Raw genomic sequence first — 25135 nt, forward strand, 5'->3', positions numbered from 1 at the left:
AAGAAAAAGAGCAAATGGTAAGAGCGAATGATAATTCGAACTCGGTCCCTTGCTGTGTTAGAAGTGGAAAATACCGCTGGACCAACTCACCGAGTTATCTAATTACCTTATGAAGACAAGTTTTGGGGTACAGTGGTACCCCTTGTTCACACATGGCTCCGCCACTGAGTACCGAACATGGTCTCATGGGCAGCTCTATATCTATGACCATATATTATACAAATAAAAAAACTGTGGCTATTTTCCACGTCGCTCAGCCTTAGGATTTGGATTCCTTCATGTAATTATTGAGGAGAATGAAAAACATCCTCTTTTTCAGGAATAAAGGGACGGTAAATATTCAAAAATTATTTTCCTCATATTTTTATTTTGGTCGTATTTATTTGTGTATGGTCTCAAAATTTGGTGATCACGATTCTCTTATCGAATCCGAGGCAAGGCAACATGTCATAATGTGAAGTCATGTGATAGGGTCCTCGATGTTAGCAAATCTCTCCGAAGATCATCTCCAATATTTTAGTTAGTTATCTTTATTTATTTTCCGTATCTTTTGTAATCTTTTATTTTAATTATCTTTCTTATTAGCAAGACATATGTTAGGGTTTAGAATTCTATATAATAGAATTCTATCGTATTTTTTGAGAAATAAGTATAAATTTATTCTCATTCCCGCATCCTAGCACCTCAACTAGGGTTTATCTTGTTCTTCGTTTCGCTATAAATCATTGGTGCTCTAGTTTGATAGATCTAGAGTCTATCATCATGCCACGTCAGGTACGCCACAAAAAAATCAAATAGATAAATGTCTCAGTCGAATACATTAAAATAGTTTTGAACTCTTCAAAATATTTATAGCCAATTCACTATTTTATAAGTAATTGTTGACCACGATTCTCTTATGATTCTTATTTAGTGAATGCTACAACTATATCGCTTCTAAATAGATTAAGAAAAGTACTCATGTTATTATATCACTGCAACAAAAAGAACAGCTAATTACATTTTTTAATACTATTAAAAATACTAATTTGTGTGTCTAGTTATACTATTATTATTATTATTAGATTATAATGCAATACTACAGTAATTGATTTATTTAGTAAAAAGCTAATTAAGTTGCTCTACCTCATGGTTGTTGCGTGCATATTGTTATAAGCATAAGCTTACAAATAATATTGAAGCAAGAACTTGCTAATGCTAGTAAATTTTTTATACTTAAAAAAGAAGTTAATCGGAATTCGCCTTCCGGGAATTGTTATTTATAAAAAATATATTTATGTGCGCAATGAGGCTCAAAACAAATTAAAGTAGAGCGGCGAACAGAATATTTGATCCAACGAGATACATTTAATCTAAGTAGCTTTTTAATCACCAGAGTCAAATTAAGTGACCTGATTCGTAGTAAATGGTCTCCAATTTAAAACAATAGATTAATCTTATAATTGAGTATTATATATTCATCTCGATCTATTTGATTCTCTCAGTCCCATAATAATGTCAGCTTTTCTGGTGTAAAATAACTAGGAATCTTACATGTATGAAAATTTATAGCCCTTCACTCAATTATTTCAGACAGCCAAAAGTTGTGCAGAATATACCCTATCTATTTTTGAGGCAAATAGATGATAACTTAATTTGTTCATGTTTCAAAGAACATTTGTTTGTAATTAAATTGGAATTTGGCCTCCTTATTTTAGTGACGAAAATGAGATTCTACTTTTATTTGCCTTTAGATTTTCTAGTTACTCAATGAACTCAAGCATGTTAAATGCAAGGGAGTAGTAACCACATGCATGCATTATTCAATAGTATGCAAACAAAAATGGTCAAAGAAAGGTTTTACGTAATCATTAATTAAATTGCATTATGATCATATAGTTACTCTTATTTGTATGCAAACAAAAATGCTCAAAGATGATGGTTCTACTTCTACATCATTATTCAAGCCGGATCGAGTTTATAAAAACATGAAATGTGCCTGGTGAAGCAGATGTCAGATTCTATAACATTAGTCTTTTATTTTCTTTATAATTCTTCTAGTATTTTGTTTTCTGCATTAGTCTATGTTTTATCAATATATTTCCACGGTGAGTCATTTGACCATGTTTATACGCTTAATTCAATTAAAGATGGAATATTTGTGGTTAATTTTGCGGTTTTTTAGTGTTTCTCATATTTCAAAAGCAATATTCTTGATGTATATATATTGTCCCTACAATGTCCTGATCATGACCTAGTTAGCTTGGTCAAGTTGGCTAATAATTAATATGTTATCAAATGAGAAGTCTAATCTTTTTATTAAATTGATTTATTATTTAGGAACTTGAAAATTAAAAAAATAAATGTGTCGATTGAGATGTCGTTTCATATCGGGATGGCTATTGAATTATTTAGAAAAGAAGGAATATAAAACGGTGCGAGGATGAATTGGAATTTGACAATGTATGTGCATTATGAGGAATAGATTCCCATTTTTATCTGTTTCCTTTCTTTATACTTATTTCAAAACTAGCCTGAACCACATTAACCGGAACTATATAAAATCTATATGCATATTTCCATCTTTCGAAAAATATAATGCTACTGAAAAAAGAATACTCACATTTCCTCAAATATACAAAAAGGGATATCATAATTAAGTAGTACTAGTATAGTTAAAATTTATTGTATGTACTCCTATTTAAGATATAGAAATTCGAGATAAAACTGGTTTAATTAGGTGTCGGAACACAAGAATCAAGCTACTAGCAAGATCGGCGTCGACCCCCCTCATATATATATATATACCTTTCATTGATTGAGACAATTAATTAGTATACATAAATATTTATGGCGTGAAATGAAATACTATAAGTATAAGGAACCACCCCACAAATAACATCTACCCCTCATAATACCTAGCTACTCCCACAAATGGGCATAGAATACAGAATAATATTTCCAACTCTTTTTCAGTAATAATGCTTATCGAATCATCGAAAAAGTTCCATTATTGGTCTAGTCATCACGTGTTTTTTCAACTTACCAATTTCCATAGTTTTAATCATATACATCCCCACACCTCTTTGGAACCCTTTGTTACAAATTACGTTTCGTGTTTTAATATCATCATCCAATCCTATAGTAGATTTATATACATGTCTACTTTATAAATCAATAACATGCAGCTTGGAAAAATTATTAGTGGGAGCTAACTTTCTGAATTTTGATGAACCAACATCGGTAACCAGCGCTAGCGCATTAAGAGATATTCACATATAAGTTGTTACATATAGAATTTATGTAGATATTGAATTATTTCTTTTATCAGCAATTAGGTTTAAGATAAAACCTTATTAGGGTTTTAGTTGATATCTATTCATCATACGATTCAACGAATGAGACAGTTTCCAGCCCTCGTAAAAATCTAACACGAGGAATCGATGATATGTAGCGCCACCTAGCCACACCACCTAGAGAAGCACGTTTCTCCATAGAAAAGAAAAGATAAGGAAAAATGTGTCATCAACTCTAAGTTTGGGGTCCCACCTCACTAGTATATAAAGCCCAAGACATCCATTCTCCAAATTCACCACCACCTACATTGATCTTCCCTTTCCAAATACCACTTCCAATTAAGTCCAACAACACAACACACACTAGTTATAATATATAGTCCTACTATTTCTAGAGAGAGAGAGAGAATGAGCGGAGGAGATTGGATGTGCAATGCGTGCCAGCACATCAACTTCAAGAAACGGGAGGCGTGCCAGCGCTGCGGCTGCCCCAAGTACTCCACGCCGGCGGAGGTGGAGGCGTACGCGGCGGCGCAGAGAACCGAAGTGATGGCGGGAGACTGGTATTGCGATGCCATGAACTGCGGCGCCCACAACTACGCCAGCCGAAGCACCTGCTACCGCTGCGGTGGCGCCAAGAGCTACTGCGGCTATGCATACGACGCCGTCCCCGGCTGGAAAACCGGGGACTGGATTTGCAACCGGTATCCATCTCTTCCTCTTTTCCATTCATTCTTATACTTATATATATTTAAGGGCAAATTTCCAATTGAAGTGGTTAAATTCTGATCAATCCTGCATTTTAAAAAAAAATGTTTTCTCAATTGTCACATGATCTCATATTTGTGGAAAATTATGTACTAATGTTTGGCAAACAATTTGGATATAATGTTCAGCTATTTAAACAATGTTGTTAAATTAATACAATTAGTCAATCACGTGTTTAATTTATACATACGAAAAAGCTACGTCAATAAATTCAGACAAGTAACATGCCGGGAATTTTACGCAGACTAGGATGCGCCATGCACAATTACGCTAGCAGGACCGAATGCTACAAATGCAAGACACCAAGAGAGTGAGGTCAGCTCAATCTCTCCCTCACTCACACTACGCATACATTGATATAAATAGATATTATGTGTGTGATTGGTGAAAAGGTAATGATGCTTGATTTCTTGTGTTTTTATACTTAAGCAGGAATTGGCAGATTATACTAGGAGGGAGTTCAAGTGTTTTACACGCGCTCTTATCGATTTTTTATCTTCTGTATTTTTTTTCTTTTAGAATTTTGTTTTACTTCTTTTTTAGATTTGATTTGATTTGAAATTAATGAGCTGTTGAGCACCGATCACCGGTTTGATGACTTACTCCAACTGCATTATTCGCTCATTGTTTTTAAAATGAGTTGAGGCAAGAAAGAAACAGATTTTTCCCTCAAGATCACAAGAAAAAAAAATAGCAGTGATATAGTATAATACATTAAGTGGCGTTGTAATATGTTAATAATTATGGTAGCTGGATAAGAACCTGATGCTGAGGGATAGATGGATCAATTCCTACCTTTTTTGAGCAATCAATCAACAACACTACTGTATATCCAAATAGATAAGATCATAATTGGCAAATGCCACCAAATTAATGCAAGTTCATTTCTGCGTTAGCCTCCAAAACCCAATTGTTGGAAAGAAATCAAGAAATTAATATGATTGATTTCTAATGGACCTCTAATCGATCATATACCAAAATTAGGAGATTGTATTTTCCATATGTAAACTGTATCTTACCTATAAAGTTGTAATCTCTGCACATATTCATCAAGAAATAATAATACACTCTTTTTTCGATCCCCAATTATTTCCTCATGGTATCAGAGCAGGAAGAATTCTGGCTCAGAGAATTCTCATCATAGCCGTTTATACCCAATTCTCGACCTTTTCCTAAAAGCAAAACAGACTCCAACACCTACACAAGATGTCAGATTCAGACGAAGAAAAACCAGCAACTGAATCCTCAAAATTGAGGACAAACAAGAACGTTACCGTGGCGTTCAAACTGAACGAGAAGAATTACCCGTTGTGGGCTCGGCTGGTGAAAGTCGAGATTGGAAGCAGGAGGGGATACTCCCACATCCACGACAAACCATCAGAGCCAAACAACAAGGGGTACCGGGAGTGGGAGGAAACTGATTTGATAGTTTTCTCTTGGATCGTCAATAATATCGAAAATGATATTAACGCCGATTTCACTCACCATCAAACGTCCAAAGCCTTGTGGGACAATCTCGCAATCACCTTCGAGAGCAAGGCGGATCCATATCAAATTTACGACCTGGATGACAAAATAATATACATGAGACAAGGAAATCTTGATCTTGAGACGTATTACCGTCGAATCCACGGATTGTGGGTGACAATTGATCGAAGTCAGAAGCAACCCGTAACGTGTTGTGACAAAGGGATCAGGCAGTATCGGCAGCACGCGAGCGAGAAACGACTCATCAAATTCCTCACTGGATTGAATCAAGAATATGACCACATCCGTCGGGAGATCCTGAAGGAGCAGCCATACCCCTCAATCGAAGAAGCCTACGGATGGGTGAAGAAGGAGGCGGCTCGACAGAAAATCTTGCCACCGACATCCTCGCCACCCACCAGAGACTCCACTGGCATAGGGAGCGCCGATGCATCATCGGGGGAAATAGGCTATGGGTTCGGGGCTCAGAGTGATCGACCGAATCGAGGAGGACCGAACAACCGAGGAGCGTCGCCACCTGCCGGAGCCGCACACCCTTTCGGAGGAAAGCCGGACAAAAGTAAACTATGGTGTTCCCCTGTGGGAAGAACAAACACACGAGGGAAACTTGCTTTCTCCGTGTAGGTTATCCGGAGTGGTGGGATGAGAAGCAAAAGGCACGAACTCATGCGAGATTCGCCGCCGTTGGAATCGCTGAGATGGAGCAGCGACAAAATCCCTAAAATCAGAACAGGGGCGAAGCGAATGGAGGAGAAAATCAGGCGAATACCCCTCGCCCAGAAACCAACGGTGGCAGCAACAGCGGCGGCGGAGGCGGAGTTCGGGTCGGGAATTTTGTGGCAAGAACTGGAGGAGCAACGAAGTCACTAAAATGGAGCTTCGACGCAATGGATGGAGGTAACGGGTTTGGTCTAAGACCAAACCCTAATAATCCTGTTTTATTGCAATTAAGTCCTCCAATTTGTGAAAACTTACTCAACAACCCCACTGTCAAAAATCGACCCGTGAACTCTTTATATTATGATAAGTCACCCAGAAATATCCTAAAATCCAAAATAAACCCACATATTGACCAAATTGAAACCCGAAATCGTTTTGCATCTTTGATGAAAATTTCCGCTGCATTTAACGTGCAAAATAGGGATAAAATTGATACACGGGGATGGATCTTTGATTGTGGAGCCACATATACTATGACTTCGGAAAAAACAGACTTTAGTGACTTTAGTGAGGTCACTAAGACTTATATTAGAACTGCAAATGGGGAATTAATTAAAGTGGCAGGGGTCGGAACCATAGAAATTTCCCCAAATCTTCGTTTGTCAAATTGTCTGTTTGTGCCAAGCTTATCTCAAAGATTAATGTCAGTGAGCCATGTCACAAGAGAGCTGAATTGTACCCTTCTAATGCACCCAAATTGTTGTATTTTACAGGATATTCGGACGAGGAAGATCGTTGGGCGTGACACTGAGAACCAGGGACTCTACTACGTGGATGGGGTAGCTCAACATGGTAGTGCAATGCTGGCTCAAGGATCCACGAGAGAGGAGGCTTGGTTGTGGCACAGAAGACTAGGACATCCTTCCCATGGTTATTTTCAGCTTTTATTTCCAAACTTTAAAATTCCTAGAGATTTTTCCTGTGAGACATGTGTTTTGGCCAAGAGTCACAGACAATCTTTCAAACCTTCAGATACTCGTATGAAATTTGTGTTTGAACTTGTGCATGCTGATGTTTGGGGCCCTGCGTCCGTTACTGGGGGAAAGGGTTTTAGATATTTTATTACCTTTATTGATGATTGCACTAGGATGACTTGGATTTATTTCTTGAAACACAAATCTGAAGTAGTCGAAAAATTTAGTCTTTTTTCATATGATCCAAACCCAGTTTCAAACCAGCATAAAAATCCTTCGATCTGATAATGGGAGAGAATTTGTCAACAATGACATGTCTGAGTTCTTTAAAAAACGAGGCCTTGTTCACCAAACCTCTTGCGCCTATACACCCGAACAAAATTGGGTAGTAGAAAGAAAAAACAGAACAATTCTAGAAGTCACCCGTGCCCTCATGATTGAATCCAAAGTACCAACCTTTCTTTGGCCCGAAGCCGTGGCAACCTCGATTTACCTCATAAACCGACTACCCACAAAAATCCTCAACAAAAAAACCCCTCTTGATATCCTCTCCCAACAAGCTAAAATACCCGAAACCCTTAGTATGCCACCTAAAGTCTTTGGTTGCACTGTCTATGTCCATACACCCAAACATGAAAGAACCAAATTCTCACCTTGTGCTTCCAAATGTGTCTTTATGGGATACGGGGTAAACCAAAAAGGTTATCGATGCTTTGACCCGAATACAAAAAAAATCACCACCACTATAAACTGCAACTTCTTGGAAACCGAGTTCTTTTACCCACACACCTTAGCAGTCAGGGGGAGCAAAATCCTGAAATTAATCATGGGGACTGTCTAAGTTGGTTTGTGTCACCTCCAAGTCCTTCAATTGATGAACCAACAGAGACTATTGCGGTCACTGCCGCAGAGCACGCCTCTCCACCATAGTCTACTCAACCACCTCTCGATCAACCTCAACCAATATCCCAGGTATGCCCCGTGCTGATCTCTGAAGAGAATGTTGTAGTTGATACTAACACTGCAAAAGAAGAAAACAACACCGTCGATGGGGACACTGGGAAGTATGTTCTTCCATATCGGAGTACTCGAGGCATTCCCCCAAAATGATATTCTCCCGAGAGGATTGGTGCAAAAAGCAGATATGGAGTTGCAAACTTTGTGCAAGGAAATTTGAGTAAAATGGCACGAGCATTCGAAGCGGCACTCTATGAGGAAGAAGAGATCCCACAAACTGCCGAGGAAGCAATGAAGCACAAACACTGGAAAGAGGCTATGCTCAGATGAAAGCGTTGATGAAGAATAATACCTGGGTGAAAGGAAAGCTGCCAGAAGGAGTCAAAGCCGTGGGATGTAGGTGGGTGTTCACCATCAAACGGAGACCAGATGGCTCAATTGAGAGATATAAGGCACGGCTTGTAGCAAAGGGGTACACTCAGACATACAGGATTGACTATGCTGAGACTTTTTCACCAGTAGCGAAGATCAACACTGTTAGAGTTTTGTTCTCAGTCGCTGCGAATAAGGATTGGCCACTCTACCAGTTCGATGTGACCAATGCCTTTCTACAAGGAGAACTACCTAAGCCCGTATACATGGATCCTCCAGCTGGTTTTTCAGATGAGTTTCAACCCGGAGAAGTGTGCAAGCTCCAGAAGACGTTGTATGGACTGAAATAGACCCCCAGAGCTTGGTTCAGCCGATTCACCGAAGTGATGAAGAAATACGACCACGTGCAGAGTAACTCAGATCACACGTTATTCCTCAAGAAGAAGAATGGAAAAATCACATGTCTTATTGTCTATGTCGATGACATGATCATCACAGGGGACGACGAAAAAGAAATTGGCGAATTGAGAAAAAACCTGTTCAAAGAGTTTGAAATGAAGGACCTGGACATACTCAAATACTTCTTGGGAATTGAGGTTTTGAGATCAAAGAGAGGGATCTTCATCAATCAAAGAAAATATGTCCTTGATCTCCTAGCAGAAGTGGGCATGGTAGACTGCAAACCGACAGGCACCCCAATGATACAAAATCATGGACTGCAGATGGTGGAAGGGGCGAAACTCACAGACAAAGGAAGATACCAGAGACTGGTGGGGAAGCTCATCTATCTTTCTCATACTAGGCCCGACATAGCATATGCCGTGGGAATAGTGAGTCAGTTTATGCACTCACCACAAGAGGATCATTGGGAAGCAGTTTTACGCATTGTTCGGTACTTGAAAGGCACTGCGGAGCATGGGGTATTGCTCGAAAAACATGGGCACTTAGAGATCAACGGTTTTACTGATGCAGACTGGGCAGGGAACCCAAATGACCGAAAATCCACGACAGGATACTTTACATTGGTAGGAGGAAACCTTGTCACTTGGAGGAGCAAGAATGAGAAGGTAGTATCACTATCTAGTGCTGAAGCGGAGTTCCGTGGGATCAAGAGTGGTCTCACTGAGATATTGTGGCTGAAAAGACTCATGACAGAACTTGACCTTCACGTGTCAAAACCATGCAGACTGTTCTGTGATAACAAGGGTGCGATTAGCATTTCCGAAAATCCAGTTCAGCACGATAGAACTAAACATGTGGAGGTCGACAGACATTTCATCAAAGAGAAGCTTGAAGCCAAGATTGTTGAATTCCCATATGTAAAATCAGAAGATCAACTGGCAGATATTCTAACCAAGGCTGTGAACGCGAAGTCATTCAGAGAGCTACTAAGCAAGTTAAGTATCGGGACTCTAATTGATCTCTAATTGATCATATACCAAAATTAGGAGATTGTATTTTCCATATGTAAATTGTATCTTACCTATAAAGTTGTAATCTCTTGCACATATTCATCAAGAAATAATAATACACTCTTTTTTCGATCCCCAATTATTTCCTCACCGATCTCTATGTCTGTTTGTAACAATTAAATTTGTTATACTGTGTCCAGACTTACCTTTTATTTTGGATAAATGTAGTTTAAAATATCATCTCAAATTTCATAAAAGAACTCGAGAGTTCAAATAAATAGGATGGTAACTAAATCGAACAATTAGATTGATTATATTACTAAACTTACCTTTATTTTTCTAAACTATGAACGTGGGATAAAATATAGTTTAACATATTCATCTCAAATTTCACAAAAGACAACCACAAATCATATAATAGTGTACGTATTCTATTTGAATGTATTTTCACTTTCACAAAAGACAACCACAAATCATATAATAGTGTACGTATTCTATTTGAATGTATTTTCACTTATGTGTCATTGTTTTTCATATGTCATGCAGAATGGATATAGCTTTTCCCGGGTAGCTTAGAATATAAAATTAATTTTCCATCTTCACCCCAATTCGTGATATATTATCATATGACATTGATTTAATGATATTTTTCCACGCAAACTATCAGAATAATAAATTTTCATGGGATACAAAATATGGAGACTACAAAAAAAAAATGATAAAAATTTCCCAGAATTTTCTTACTCCATTTTTTATTTTCTTGATTATACTAATAAATTTGCACCTAAAAACCCGCATGATCAAGTTTTATAAAGATTGTTCTAACTTCTAACTGCTAAGCATCTTATGCATTAATATACTCGTTAGTAGTTAGTTAAGATGTCGCATAAGTCATTGAAATCTATTAATACAATCTAGCCAGTTCATATTATACTACTAGTATTTAATTTGAGACATTAATCTCGCTTATTAAATTAAGGCGACTGCAATAAATAGTTACTACTACCAAATCATACTATTACAATAACCTGAGCACACAGCAGTGAGCATTTTGCACCGGTACAATAAAACACCAAGTCTGATTAACATTTTCTAGTTACAATATACACACATTAACACATATATTATGCTTCAAATAATTGATCCATGAAGGAAAATTGAATTATCAATGGCCACCAACTTCTTATTATATTACGATAATTAATATAAATGAATAAATGATATACTATAAAAGATAGAAAAGGAAAATAAAAATAAAAATAGCTATAAAAAAATTTTATGCATGAATTAGAATAGGGTGTAGTCATTTTTTATAGGCAACGATATTTCATACTTCATCTGTCCCATTAAAAATGAAACGTTTCCTTAAATGAAAATAATTATATCTCTACCTTTTCATCTCTCTTACTTTACTCTCTCTTCATTAACACACAAAATAACACTACATAAAATCCTGTGCTGATTTTTAAATGTTGCATATTTAATGAGACGGATGGAGTATAATTTTAGCTAGATTATCAAATTAATTTATATTAATTTGATTTTGCTAATTATTCTTATCCACGTCCTTTTCAAGAATTAATTTGATTTTGCTAATTATTCTTATCCACGTCCTTTTACAGCAATATAGTTTAGACATAATAAAATTAACTTGTTACTACTATTAATTTGATTTTGCAAAATATTCTTATCCAATAATTCATTTCTGGTGAGGGTAGACCTCTGTTTTCCCTCAGAGTCAACCAATCAATTCGCATTCATTCACTTCCTCGAATTAAATACTCTCTCTCTCCACGTTCTCTTTTTCTACGTGTTTTTCCATCGTTTTTCTACAGCAAAAGGGTGCTGTCTTTCTCTCTGCCCTCACTCCTCTCTCCACTCTTTGGTAAAGTTGAGCTGTAAAGGATAGACGCGAGATCGCTTCTCATTCACTAATTTATGAAATTCCGTTTCACCGACCAGGTTTGCTCATTCATCTATTTCTTTCGCTTCGATTGGATTATTAAAGTTAAATGAAGTTTCAGGCGCTCGGTTTTGCTGTTGTTCAGTTTTTTTTTGGTTGTGTATTGCCGGCAATTCAACTTTCACTAGTTCAATTTACCAGATCTGATCGTCTCCGAGATTGAAGATTCTGTGTTTAGTTATCGATTTTTGTGGTTTTCGGTTCGTGCTGATCGTGTAGTTGCTTTTATACAGTGAACGAATTGGGGGAAAAAGTGTCGAGGATTGTTCTTTGTTATTGAAATGGCGAACCGGATGGAAGACGCGAAGAATGAGAGAATAATAAGGAATCTTCTAAAGCTTCCTGAGAACCGCCGGTGTATTAACTGCAACAGCTTGGTATTATGCTTTCTTCATTGTTGATTGCTGCTTTGTTGAATAAATTTCCTTAATTTCACTTACTCTGAGTTATTTGGAGCACTCAATATGATGGATCACTTTACTCGGTGCGCATTAGGAATTGGGGCACGTTTCGTGGTGTAGGACTAACTTGCAATAACAAATAATCTTCTGGTATATCCCCAATACAATTCTTAAATGCATTTGAATGGAGGGAACTAGGAAGTTTGTATTGTGAGCTCTTCTAATTTAGCTGATTTCTTTGACTGATTTGCAATGATGTTTGAAGTTCCGAGTTGCGCTTTTGATTCTTAACACACAATCCTTAATCTTGGAGTATGTGATATCGACAGTGGTCAATAAAATAGGTTGGTTTTCTCTTTGATTTGGTTTGCTGACTAATGAAAAATATACATTGCTGTCGAAATATCTCAACGCTTGTAAATAAGTGCATCAACAGCCGCGTGAGCAGCTGCATTGAGCACGCACGAAGCATGCCACTGCAGCACGCTAAGCATGTGGCACCTACACCTATATGCGCGCTTAAGCATGCATTTCCTTCGACCAATGGATGGCTGACATGTGGCCACCTTTTAAAAAAATCTGAAATTATATTTTACTCATATTAAAAAGTTAAAATAGCCATCGGCTATATGTTCAAACGGCTGTGTTTTTGCCTTTTTCATCTACATATACATACACGCTCATTTTCATTCATTCACTCCCAACTGTTCCCACACCAATTTCTCAATTTTTGTCCACCAAATTTTCTCGTTTTCTATATGGATTTATTCGGTGGCGACAATGCTGCCATCGGCTACGATCTTCCGGACACTGATTACAACCAATTTTTCTGTACGACTCACATGGTGGCTAATAAACGAAATCAACGCTGGCTTAAGCAATACATACACCAGGAAAGAGAAGAAGCCAGTTGACGGCTGATGGCGTATTATTTCTGCGATGAGGGCCGGGAGTATTTCACCGCTGGTTCCGTATCGGCTGCAAGTTATTCATGCATATAGCCAACACGTTAGCGCCTTGGCGGCGAGGGAAGAGTTTTTCCAACACGTTAGTCATGATCTTGTTGAAGAAATTTGGGCACGCTTCGGCCACCTTGAGCCTTGAGGATGCAAGAATTTTAATTGAATTATGCATTGTTTTCATTTCTGTTTTCTAATCATGTAGTAATTTTTAATTGCTTAATGAAATTATATTTTATTTTTCGTTTTATCCTTAATTCTTAATTCTGTATATAACTAAGCAAAAAGGAAAAATAATAAATTCCTTGGCGCATTCGCGCCAGGGTTTGTAGCCCAGATGATGTGATCCCTTGGCGGGGGAGAAAAAGGAAAACTAATATACATGTGAATAGTTTAAGTGCTTTTGCACGCACAGGACTGTAGGTAGTGCATAATAACACGTGAATAGTAAGTGCTTAAGTTTTAAGAGTTTTTCCATGCACAGGTGCATGAGTGGTAAATATCATTAGGCAATAGCGTAACTTTCTTTATGCATGATTCGCGTTATATTCTGATGCATGACAGTTTTACAGATTATATCAGTTCTATATTTTGCTTGTATCTTTTAATGCACTACTGATAATGAAATGATGACCTACTTGTGGTCTGTGGATGTTCAGTTTCATTCATGGTGATTAGACTTCAGTCCTCTTTTGTGTTTGGATGCCAGTTATGAAAGTGCTTTATTAATTTCATCAGCAAACTCAGTTACTAGGAGCAGATGCAAAACCTTGTATTTATTGAATTATAACATAGGCTCAATGTAGGGGGTATAATTAAATGATGGTGTTAATGCATGGTTTTGTAATTGACAAGTTACTCATGCATGATTTTATAACTGTGCATGTCCTTGAGAGTAGTGTACTCATGTTCCCCTAAGTATATAGCACTGTTCATATGTTTAAGATTAGTGTGATAATGACAGATTGTGTTTTTCAATTATTTGCAAATGCTATTAGTTTTGCATTTTTATAGTATATTGTAAATCAGCTTTGCTTTGCCCGCTATTTCACGCTGAAATGGCAAGGCTTTTCAAGAGATGTGGCTAACTGTTTCTTGCTTCCTATCAGGGCCCCCAATATGTATGTACTAGCTTCTTGACATTTGTCTGTACAACCTGCAGCGGGATACAGTGAGTCATTTTGGGTAGCAGTTTTACATATTATATTACATAACAACCTTCATTTTTGGGATACAGTATGTAATTTTTGAGGGATTGATGTTTCTCTTCACTTATTACAGTCGGGAGTTCACGCACAGAGTGAAGTCAGTATCTATGGCTAAATTTACTCCACAGGAAGTCAGTGCACTTCAAGGAGGTGGAAATGCGGTACTAGAAACTGTTTCCCTTTAAAGCCCACATTTCCTTCATTTTTTTAGGCATGTTTCAGTACTCATGATTGAACCATTATTTTCCCGGTAGATTGGTAGAGAAATTTATTTGAAGGAATGGGATCCTCAGCGTAATTCCCTCCCTGATGGCAGGTAAAACTAAAGAAATATGGCGCCATATATTTTCAACAGTTGGAAATATTTTTTTCATGATTTAAATATTCTGATATACATGTTTTTCATCCCAGCAATATAGACAGACTACGTGATTTCATCAGGCATGTCTATGTGGACAGAAGATATACTGGTGAGAAGAATGTGGAAAAACCTCCAAGGGCATTTATGGTATATATTATAACCCTTATTCGTTATAAAGTTTCCATTATTGTGATAGCTGCTTAATAACTAGTGCATGCTCATATGAACCATACTTCCTAAGTTATAGCGTATCTTGGGGAATAACAAAGATGATTCACAACCTTATTATTATCTCTGTCTTTATGTAGGGAGAAACTGATGATTCCAATGGCAACAGGAGGGTAGACAACTATCAAGGTAGTCGGAGTCCTCCTTATGATGATTCCTTCGAGCGTCGCTATAGTGACAGGTCAAGTTCGGGTGGAAGAAGTCCATCATATAATCAAGATAATCAGCGAAGTGGTGATTTTAGAAAAAGTCCTACCCGAGAAGTAGTTAATGATTGGAGACGAGAGGATAGATTTGGAAATGGCAGAATGTCTGAAGAAGGCTCTAAGCTTGAAATTAGGTCCCCTGATCATCAAAAGGATTCGGACATATCATGTCCTCCTGTGGTCCGTCCTGTTAGAGATATATTAGGAGATAATGTATCTCCACTTCGAGTTATTGAACCTCTAAAAGCCACTGGTGGGAAGTCAAATGATGGTCGGCCACCTACACAGGTGAGTAGTATCCCTTCTAAGATGTGTTTTGTTGTGTGCCTCTTCTTCTTGATAATCCTTCTACCCCCCAGTGACAACAAAGCAGAGCATATTCATTTTGTCATATTTTATTGCTCACCAGCTGCTGCAACAAACCATTATTTTTTCATTCGTAAAATTTTCATGGTTTTACTGTTATAGTAATGCAAAATAGCATCTATTTATATAAGCCAGGCAGTGAGGGAGAGGTCAGGTTTTATTACATGCGTACTATAATTGAGTACTATTCTCTTAAAAACTAAATCCACTAATTCTCACCAGATAATATAAGTGGCAAATATTTTTCTTGCAGAGAACCGCATCCTCCAGTAGCTTGGCATCATCAGATGCGACTCCATCTGAGATTAAAGTGGAGGCTTCATTTATTGATTTTGATGCTGTTCCTGAACCACCTCCAACAGTTGCTGTCCAACAACCTAGCAGTAATGACTGGGCAAATTTTGATTCTCCGTCCGATGCCAAAATAATTACTCCAGCTTCAAACTCTGTGGAATCTTTACTTTCTGGGTTATCAGTTCCAACATCCTCATCTGGTCCCTATGCCCCTCCAGGAATGTCTTCTCTCAGTTCCACCAGTATACAAGACTCCTTGTTTGGACCATCCTTTGGAAATACTGCTCCACCATCTGTTACTCCCGCTGGTGATGCATCTCTTTCATCCTTTGCCTCTGTATCTGCAAATGTTCCCACTGAAGGACAGTGGCCTACCATGAATCCTCAACAACAACCTCTGTTCCCTGGAGGTATTCCACATCCTGTTTCTGGAGGATCTTCAGTCAACAAGGTATTTCCTGTGTCTGCTATTTTATTTCGTTTCTATATTTTGCCTTCTTCATGGAGTAATCAATCTCGCCCCTGGATTCTAACAGTCATGGAATCCACTTATGCAAAATGCTTATGGGCCTCCGCCTGGTGCTTCTATTGCACAAGTGGGTCCTGCTCCTGTCCCTGCTATTGGAGTATCTACATCTGATGGAAAACATGGCGGAAGAAATGCACTTCCTGAGAACTTATTTTCGATGAATTACTCTTATAGTCCATCTCCAGTTCCAGGGTGGTATCCTGGCGCCCCCTATGTTGCCAGAGTCCCTATGCATTACTATAATCCCATGGTAAGCTAAATTTCTATTTTTACCTTTTTGCTCATCAAGTAATACCTCTATGATGTTGCTCTGCATTTTTTGCCAAGTCAATTGACTCTTGCCTCAGAATTTTGGGTTGACTGACCTCTCAATTTGAAAGGGATAGGATACAAATGATTTAAAATTATAATTAAAATACAAATGGGGGTTATGAATTCCAAATAAGGATGGCCACTTATCAATTAATCACTGGTTTAAACATAAAATTGATGTGGACATGATAGGCCTTGAGAGCCTATCGAGCAGCGAGCACCTGTTTTAAACGAGCAAGAACAATGAAACAACACCCAAGCTGCGCTAGGGTTTGTGAGAAACTAGGGTTTTTGAGAAGAAGGCCTTTTTATTGCTTAATTCTCGAGATAATGACTCTCTAATGGATCCTATTATTTATAGGATCGCAACCCTGCTTGATTCGACTCTACGATTCGGGAAAGAATCAAGAAGAAAACCCGAAAAGATTTATCAAAATCTACCCTAATTAAACAACGTTCAAAAGGAAATAATATCAAAAGAGTATATGCTTAAAGTTCCATCTCTATCTTTAATATGGCGTGTAATCTTTGAAACGGGCCGGTCTTGACGTCACACGTTTGGGCCGGTCGTTCCTTCCGCGGGTTGTACTCGCTGCACGTCCCCTTGGCTTGCTCGGAGCTATCTCCTTCTCACGTTCCCCGTCTTCCACGTCATGGTCGTCGACGGCTCGTGGCGGTGACCTCTCAAGGTCCCTATCAGGACACCCATACCACCATATGCTCAAGGGTCAAGAATGCTCTTTCAGTTACGAATTGATACCTGTTTGTTAGGAAAAAATGGAATGCTCCAAAGTCCAAACTAATTTGAAATATGCTTCAGGCCTTGTTACGCTAAATGGTTTGATACTCATATTCTGACAAAGCCTACTTATAAAAGATGAGGCAGGGTTACCTCATTGAATGAGTTTGAATGAACTGTTATATTTCGAAATGGGAATACTAGCTATCATGATTGTAGGGAGACAAAGTACATTAGTCCTCTTTTACTCTTTCCAAAATCATTGTTCATTAACCTCATGCAACATTTGATTTTTCTGATTGAAGGCTGTAGCAAATCAGCAGTCAATGCCAACATCAACCAATCCTTTTGATGTTAGTGCACCTTCTCCTGTTCAAGCATCAACAGTAAGTTTACTGCCAGGGCTTCGACTGATTTATTCTCTTTTATCTGTCTTCATTAATAATATAAGTCGACAGCTTGTTTATTTGTTTAAAGAAAGTTGCCTGACACGAGATTTGTCATTGTGATGCAGTTTCCTTCTATGGTACCCTTACAAGCTGCTTTACCGAAAACTGCTACCCCATCTGGGCTGTTGCATACTCCGAATTATGGAGCCCCTCCATATGCTCCACAAATAGGTGCTCAAGCGCCACCATATGCACCGACAATTCCTACAAGTAAACAATCATACAAATTCCTTTTTAAGTTTTTTTTGGAACAGCATGGTTGCATAAATATTTGCATGTTACTGATGTCTAACCATAAACCAGATTCGTTCATGGGTAATGAAATAGCCGGTGGTAGCACGGCACCAAGGTATTACAGTTTTAGCTCAAATTATGAATGATTTCCTTTCTATTTTAAAACTACTGTACTGATGAAAGCTAATCTAAATATTCTAGGCCACATGGATTTCCTGGTTTCGGCCTCGAGGACTCTGCTTTTGCTTCTTTTAAACCAAATCCTCAAGCAGCAGCTCATCCTACTTCTGGCAACTTCAGTACCCCCAGTGTAAACCCATTTGGTTGAGATAAAGGTAAAACAGTTTTTTTCTATTACAAAAAATATAGAGAAAAAAAATAATACTACTAATAAAAAACCAGTTTTGTAAGAGCCCAATGTTGTTGCATCCTTTCAACTTATTGTAGATGAAATAGTGAAAGTAAAGTGTGCTGCATTTAGACTTAAATTTTCGTTTTCGGTGTATCTCAACAAAAATCTATGCTATCGGGGCCGTGTACATTCCGACACAAGTAATTTGTCTGTAGCATAGTGAGTGGTGGCACCTGCGCTCCAGAGATGTGTAATATAAGTTCAAGTATTTCTAGTGTTGTTATTGTGGTGTAATTTACATAGTGAAAGAACCATTGATATTCATATTCTTTGGTCAAATAAAACTACATATGGTGGTTTTGTTATATTGTGCTGTATAACTGCCTGGGTAAGGCAGCTTCATATACTATGTTACACACTCTCTCTTCATATCTCTTATAATTATGTTGCTAATATTCCAATTACAAGGCTTGCACATGTTGTGGTTATGTAAATTGATGGGCGTATGAAGACAATCAAGAGAATGGCATCAAAAATATATAGTAATTAGGCGTTGAACCAATAAAAAGTCTAGTTTGACAAGCTCCCAAACTATTTGCTTTTAAGAAAATTTTAAGGGATAACTGCCATAAAAGTCATGAACTTTGCCCGAATTTCGGTTTTTCTCACGAGCCATTTTTTTGGCGTATAAAGTCACGAACTTTACTTTTTGTCGCCGATTTCCCATGGTGTGTTTTCCGGCAAACGAGTGATATGACGTGTCGCTTTTAATTGACCTGGCGGATCGTGGCAGCTGACATGGAAGCTGATTTCGTAATAAAATTAAAAAATAAAAACACAAAAAACAATTTAAAATTAATAATTTTTAATCTAAACCTAATATCCCCCACCCCAACTCACCTTTCTTCGCCGCTTTCAAACCTAAGTAACCTACATTGAGTTTGCTGCGACGACGATGAACCAATCGACCAGGAACGTTGAGGCGACGCCATGGAGTATGTGGCCGGGTTTCTTCCCAGACAAGCCGAATCCGAACCCGTAAGTTTGTGTTTACCATTGTTTGGAGTATGTGGCCGGATAAAACTATAAAATTGTTTGGTTGTGTTGATTTTTTCAAAATTGTTTGGAGTATCCTCAAGTTTGGTTGCGTTGATTCTTTCAGTGAACCCTTTCTGCTGCGGATTTACCATGGGGGTAAATTTATACCTGATGGGAGGATTTGCGAGAAATACGTAGGTGGGGAAATGTGGGAAGTCAGTGGGTTTGATCAAGATAGGTTTGGGTACTTTGACCTAGTGGATGAACTGAATAAACTAGGGTTTCATAGCTGGGATAGACTATGCTTCAAGAGAAAATGGGGAATGGAGTTTCTTAACATAAAGGGTGATGCATATGTGATGTTAATGTTGAAGTTTCTGACAACAGTTAGGCAACAAATTTGTGATGTGTATGTTGTAGGTGGGAAGGGTGGGCTTGAGAACATTGATGAAGATAAATCAGTGGGTGGGGGAGACAATGTGGAAGTGTTTGAGTCATTGAAAATGAGTAAGGTTGAGACTGTGAATAAGAGCATGTCTACCAGAAGGAGTAGAAAAGAAACAACTACAAGGGCTGGCAAGTTAAAGTCTATTTCTACCGAAGATGTTGTGGAGAAGAATGCTGAAAGTAGTGTTAAGAAAAGTTTGTTCCAGTCTTCCAAGAAGTCAGTGGTTGAAAATATGGGTGATTCAGTGGGGAATAGGAAGGCAGCAGCTAAGGAGGTGGGAAAGAGTGTGGGTGAAGGTGTGGGAGGTGAGGATAATGATGCTGAGGATTTGGGTTATAATGTGGGAACTATAAGTGAATCTGTGGGGATGAGAGATAGAACTGAGGAGAGTGTGGGGGATAAGACTGATTACAGTCTGGGAGTGGGTCTGGGAGATGACAGTGAGGATGATGGGAGTTATATTGCATCTTCTGAAGATGAGGAAACTGATGATGACATGGAGGCTGAGGAGTTGGTATCCGAGGATGAGGAATACACTCAGGGAAGGAAGAAAGTAAAAGAGAACAAGGAGAAAGAGTTTGTTGTTACAGATGACATATTTTATGGCACAGTGAGTGGAGGGAAGAAAAGTGAATATGTTTCTGAGGATGAGAATTCTGAAGAAGGGGACATATACTCTAGCTTAACTGATTCTCAGGATGAAGGGAGGAAAAGGTTAGAAAGGCATGCAAAGGTGATGTATGATCCACGGTGTGATCATAAGAGTTTGAAATTGTGTCTGGGTATGGGTTTTATTGATGGTTTTCAAGCAAGGGATGCTTTGACAGACAATGCTGTGGAAAATGGTTGGGAGATTCATTTTAAGAGAGCAAGTAGGAAGCAATTTGAGGCAGGTTGTAAGAGTCCTTGCAAATGGTTCTGTTCCGGGAGTTTAGTGAAGATGAATGGATCTGTAGTGATAAAGAACCTTGAACCTGAACACACATGTCCTAGGGCTATGAGGAATAAGATTGTGACCTCCAATTGGATAGCCAGAAAATACTTGCATGTGTTTAGAATTAGGCCAGAGTTCAGTTACAAAGAGTTGGGTAGGGACTTGATGCAACGGTTTGCATTTGATGCAACCAAATGGAGGCTATACCACTCTAAGAGAAAGGCAATTGAGATGCTGAGGGGAACCGTGGAAGCTCATTATGCTAAAATAAGGAGCTATATTCTGGAGTTGAGCAAGTCTGACAGAGAAGGGAGGTTTGAACTACATGTAGATGTAGGTTCTGTTTTCAAGGCATTGTACATTGGGTTCAGTGGTCTAAGAAAGGGTTTCAAGGAGGGGTGCATACCTGTGATTGGTCTAGATGGGGCTTTCCTTAAGACTTATCTTGGTGGTATATTGCTAACCGCGGTTGGGACTGATGGAAACAACCAAATGTACCCCATTGCATGGGCAGTGGTTGAGGCTGAAAATGAAGTTTGCTGGACTTGGTTCATCAAATTGTTGCTGAAAAGTTGGAATTGGGTGAAGGGGTAGGAGTTACCATTATCAGTTTCTACCTTGTTATATGTTGTCTACTGACACTAACATTGTTGCTGGATAGGGACTGGAGAATGCAGTACAAAGTCTACTTCCATTAGCTGAGCATAGAAACTGTGCAAGGCACATCTATGCAAACTGGAAGAAAACACACAAAGGTCCTCTGTTGAAGCAGCATTTCTGGAAGATAGTTAGGAGTACTTACCTGGAGGAGTATGAGATTGCTTGCAGAGAGCTTGAGAAGGAAGATGGCCAAGCATATGCAGATTTGATGGATAAGAATCCAAGTAGATTCTGTAAGGCATTTCTAACCCCTGGCAACTGCTCCGATGCCATTCTAAACAATGTTTGTGAATGTTTCAATTCCTATATACTCGAAGCAAGGAGTAAGCATGTGTTAGATATGCTAGATGATATGAGAACCAAACTAATGGAGAGGCTTTATAGAAAGGGGATAGAAGTGGAGACTATGGGAAGTGATTCAACTGTGTGCAAAAAGGTCAGGAAGAAAATAGAAGCTATGGTATATGAAAGTAGAAACTGTACCACAATTCCTGCGGTTGGGGGGAAATTTGAAGTTGGACATTTTGAAGATAGGTTTGTAGTGACTCCTTCCTTAAAGATGTGTGGGTGTAGGAAATGGGATTTGACTGGCATCCCATGTATTCATGCATGCGCTGCTATTCATTTTCTCAAGCAAAATGTTGATGATTATGTGCATGAATACTACTCCTTGAGGAAGTACATGAAGGCATATGGATATGGGTTACCAGCATTGAATGGAGAGAAGCTCTGGCCTCAGGCTGAGGGGTACCCGGTTGTGCCTCCTCTTGTGAAGAAGATGCCCGGCAGACCGAAGAAGGTTAGAAGGAGAGATCTGTTCGAGAAGGATCCTGCCAGACCCAACAGAATGAAGAAGATCTGTGTGATGACATGCCAGAAGTGTTTACAAGAAGGCCACAACTCCGGAACTTGCAAGAATGAGCCAGTTGTAGTGCAACCGAAGCCAAAGGTTAATCAACTCCAGTTTATACTTCAACATTTTTGCTAACATATGTTACTACTATCTACTAACATTGCAACTGCTATACTTATAGGCGAAGATGGGGAGGCCTCACAAGACACCACCCCTTGAAGGAAGTGGCACCACCGCAATTACGGCGAGAGGTGGAAGAAGGGGAGGCCGTGGAGGAGGCCGTGGTGGAGGGCGCACTGGAGGACGTGGCTCAATCCCAACGCAGCAAAGCAATAACAACAATGTTTGAAGACAATATTTTGTGTATTTGAAAGTGTCAAGTGACTGTATTTGGAAGACAAATTTGTTTTAACTGTGATTTTGCAATGTGTTTTGTGAACACCAAACAATGACTGTATCAATTTGTATGGGAGCATGAGACTTTGGAATTGGATGCTATTGTATGTGTTAAACCGTGTGTTGTGTTCAACCAAACCTATATGTCTGAACCATGTGTGGTGTTGCACCAAAAACATACTATGAGGCAGAGTACTATAACTCACACTATGCTGCTTTTGAACTCAAAACTCAATGCATTCATAGAAGAAAATTCACTACATAGGAGTGTATTACATTGGAGTTCAACATGCATAGATCATTACATAGAAGTTATGTTAGCTAAGATACAACAAGATCCGAAGTTATGTTAGCTAAGCTACAACAAGATCCACAAGACGATACATAACATGCAAATGACAACCTTCAAGTTCCGGTTTTGACGCTGCAACTGTGCGACAACACCTTGGAGTGCTTCAACTTCAACGGTTTTCGAACGGACGCTCTCGTCGAGTGCATCCTGCTTAGCAACCCTATCTCTCAATGCTCTTTGCACGTTGTCCCTATCAAGCTTCAGTTTTTTGAAAAAATACTCTTGATTCGGTGACAATGATGGATCAATCCAACGAAAGAATTTACAGTCGTCCTCCTTCCAGATTTGGCAACAATAGAAGCGTCGTCCGGGATTGGCATCTGTATTGGATGTCACCACATCAGCTTCAAGACCGTGATCACATACCACTACCTCAAACCCCAGCCACGTTCTGCTCGAATGCTGGGAAGAACTCGACATCCTGCATTTGAACAATCAAAACTCATATTAACAGTCATGAACCCTAAATACCCATTGCCAATTGCACACGGGAAATCGCTAAATTGCAGGTTGCCAACTGCACAATTCGGGCACCACAAAATCTCATACTCGAAATTAAACCCTAAATCGCAAACCTAAATTGGAAACCTAAATCGACCCCTAAACCCAACGAAATCAATCGCATCTTTAACGAAAAATCGGTAGGATGAATCGCGAATTGAACCCTAAAATGAAGCAATGGTCTTACCTTGTTACGGGATTTTCGCTTCCAATGGGGGTGGATGAATCGCGACTTGAATCCAAGAATGGAAAATGATTGGGGGTGGATGAATCGAGCGAGAGAGGAGGAGTGAATAGCGTTTGATTTGGGCGATATAACCTAATTTTGAATGATGATGTATAAAACGACCTCGTTTTATCCATCAGAAACGACGTCGTTTGAATTTTTCCGATGCCTGACACGTCGGAATTCAGGCATGCCACATAGGATTTTAAATTGCCGGAAATCACAGGGTCGGGTCGGGTTGGGAAATACCAGACAAAAAGTAAAGTTCGTGACTTTATACACCAAAAAAATGGCTCGTGGGAAAAACCGGAATTCGGGCAAAGTTCATGACTTTTAAGGCAGTTATCCCTAATTTTAATTAAACTAGTTAAAATTGAATTGAAATACGTGAAAAGAGATAAAACTGTAGAAATTTAATGAGGCAATAACAACTTCTAACATGGTTCAGACAACTTCAACATGTGCAATCTAATTGAATTCTAAATAAGGGTCGTGTTTTTTTTATCTCTATTTTCGTTGAATGCTAAGATACGTATTAAAGTCTATACTTATGTTTTTACTTAGGATCATGACTACTCCCTCCTTCTATAAATAATGTCCCATCTTGCTATTTTAAGATGTCCGTGATTTTAGTTTTTTTTACATTTTAGGTAATGGGACTCATTATTCGTCTAACTCATTACACTCACATTCTATTGTAAAACCCATATATAAAATTAAAGTTGTTTTCCACTAATTCATTTTTCCATTTTTCTTCACAAAGTCAAACAATTTCTTAAACCCGTGCCAAGTTAAAATGAGACTATAAATGGCGGATTGACGGAGTATAAGATTTTGAATAAGATATTATATCATGGATATTGAATAATTTATTTTGAGGGAATAATTATAGCGATTAACAAAATTAAATTTATTTTTGGGGGAAATATAACAAAATATTAGGTAAGCTGCAAGACACCCCCCAAAAAAAATAAAAAAATAAAATATTATACTCCATGTATCATACACAATTTCCTATATACCCCAACATTGCAGTCTTAGTTATTAAATTTATTATTAAGTTTACAGAATTCCTTAATTGGTTTGGGTAAAGTTTGTTGACCCATGCAAAAAGGCGTTGAATGTCCTCCTATCAATGTCCATCAATGTCTTGAGAATTTCTTCCGAAAAAATTTGCAACGGTTAACTAATTTTTTTGCCTTGTTTATCCACTATACATA

General features: G+C 38.5%; 1 protein-coding gene across 1 annotated transcript; it reads left to right on the forward strand.

Moving 5' to 3' along the window:
- The first annotated feature begins 11668 nt into the window (after positions 1-11668).
- Positions 11669-18872, forward strand: LOC121809282 (probable ADP-ribosylation factor GTPase-activating protein AGD14). The gene is made up of 13 exons (XM_042209817.1): positions 11669-11868; positions 12103-12246; positions 14339-14400; positions 14511-14598; positions 14692-14753; positions 14849-14945; positions 15107-15520; positions 15852-16343; positions 16429-16671; positions 17778-17858; positions 17987-18131; positions 18225-18270; positions 18357-18872. Exons 2-13 carry the CDS (start codon positions 12151-12153, stop codon positions 18481-18483), a joined length of 1953 nt encoding a protein of 650 aa, XP_042065751.1. The 5' UTR covers positions 11669-11868; positions 12103-12150; the 3' UTR covers positions 18484-18872.
- Positions 18873-25135: the final 6263 nt, after the last annotated feature.

The sequence above is a fragment of the Salvia splendens genome, chromosome 6 (assembly GCF_004379255.2).
Source record: "Salvia splendens isolate huo1 chromosome 6, SspV2, whole genome shotgun sequence".
In the NCBI taxonomy this organism is placed as follows: Eukaryota; Viridiplantae; Streptophyta; class Magnoliopsida; order Lamiales; family Lamiaceae; genus Salvia; species Salvia splendens.

Bases quoted from the DNA above. Each gene is read 5' to 3' on its own strand.
- LOC121809282 (XM_042209817.1), top strand. From the start codon at position 12,151: ATGGCGAACCGGATGGAAGACGCGAAGAATGAGAGAATAATAAGGAAT. The intron at 14,946-15,106 runs GTATATATTATA...GTCTTTATGTAG, and splicing joins AACCTCCAAGGGCATTTATG to GGAGAAACTGATGATTCCAA. The intron at 17,859-17,986 runs GTAAGTTTACTG...ATTGTGATGCAG, and splicing joins CTCCTGTTCAAGCATCAACA to TTTCCTTCTATGGTACCCTT.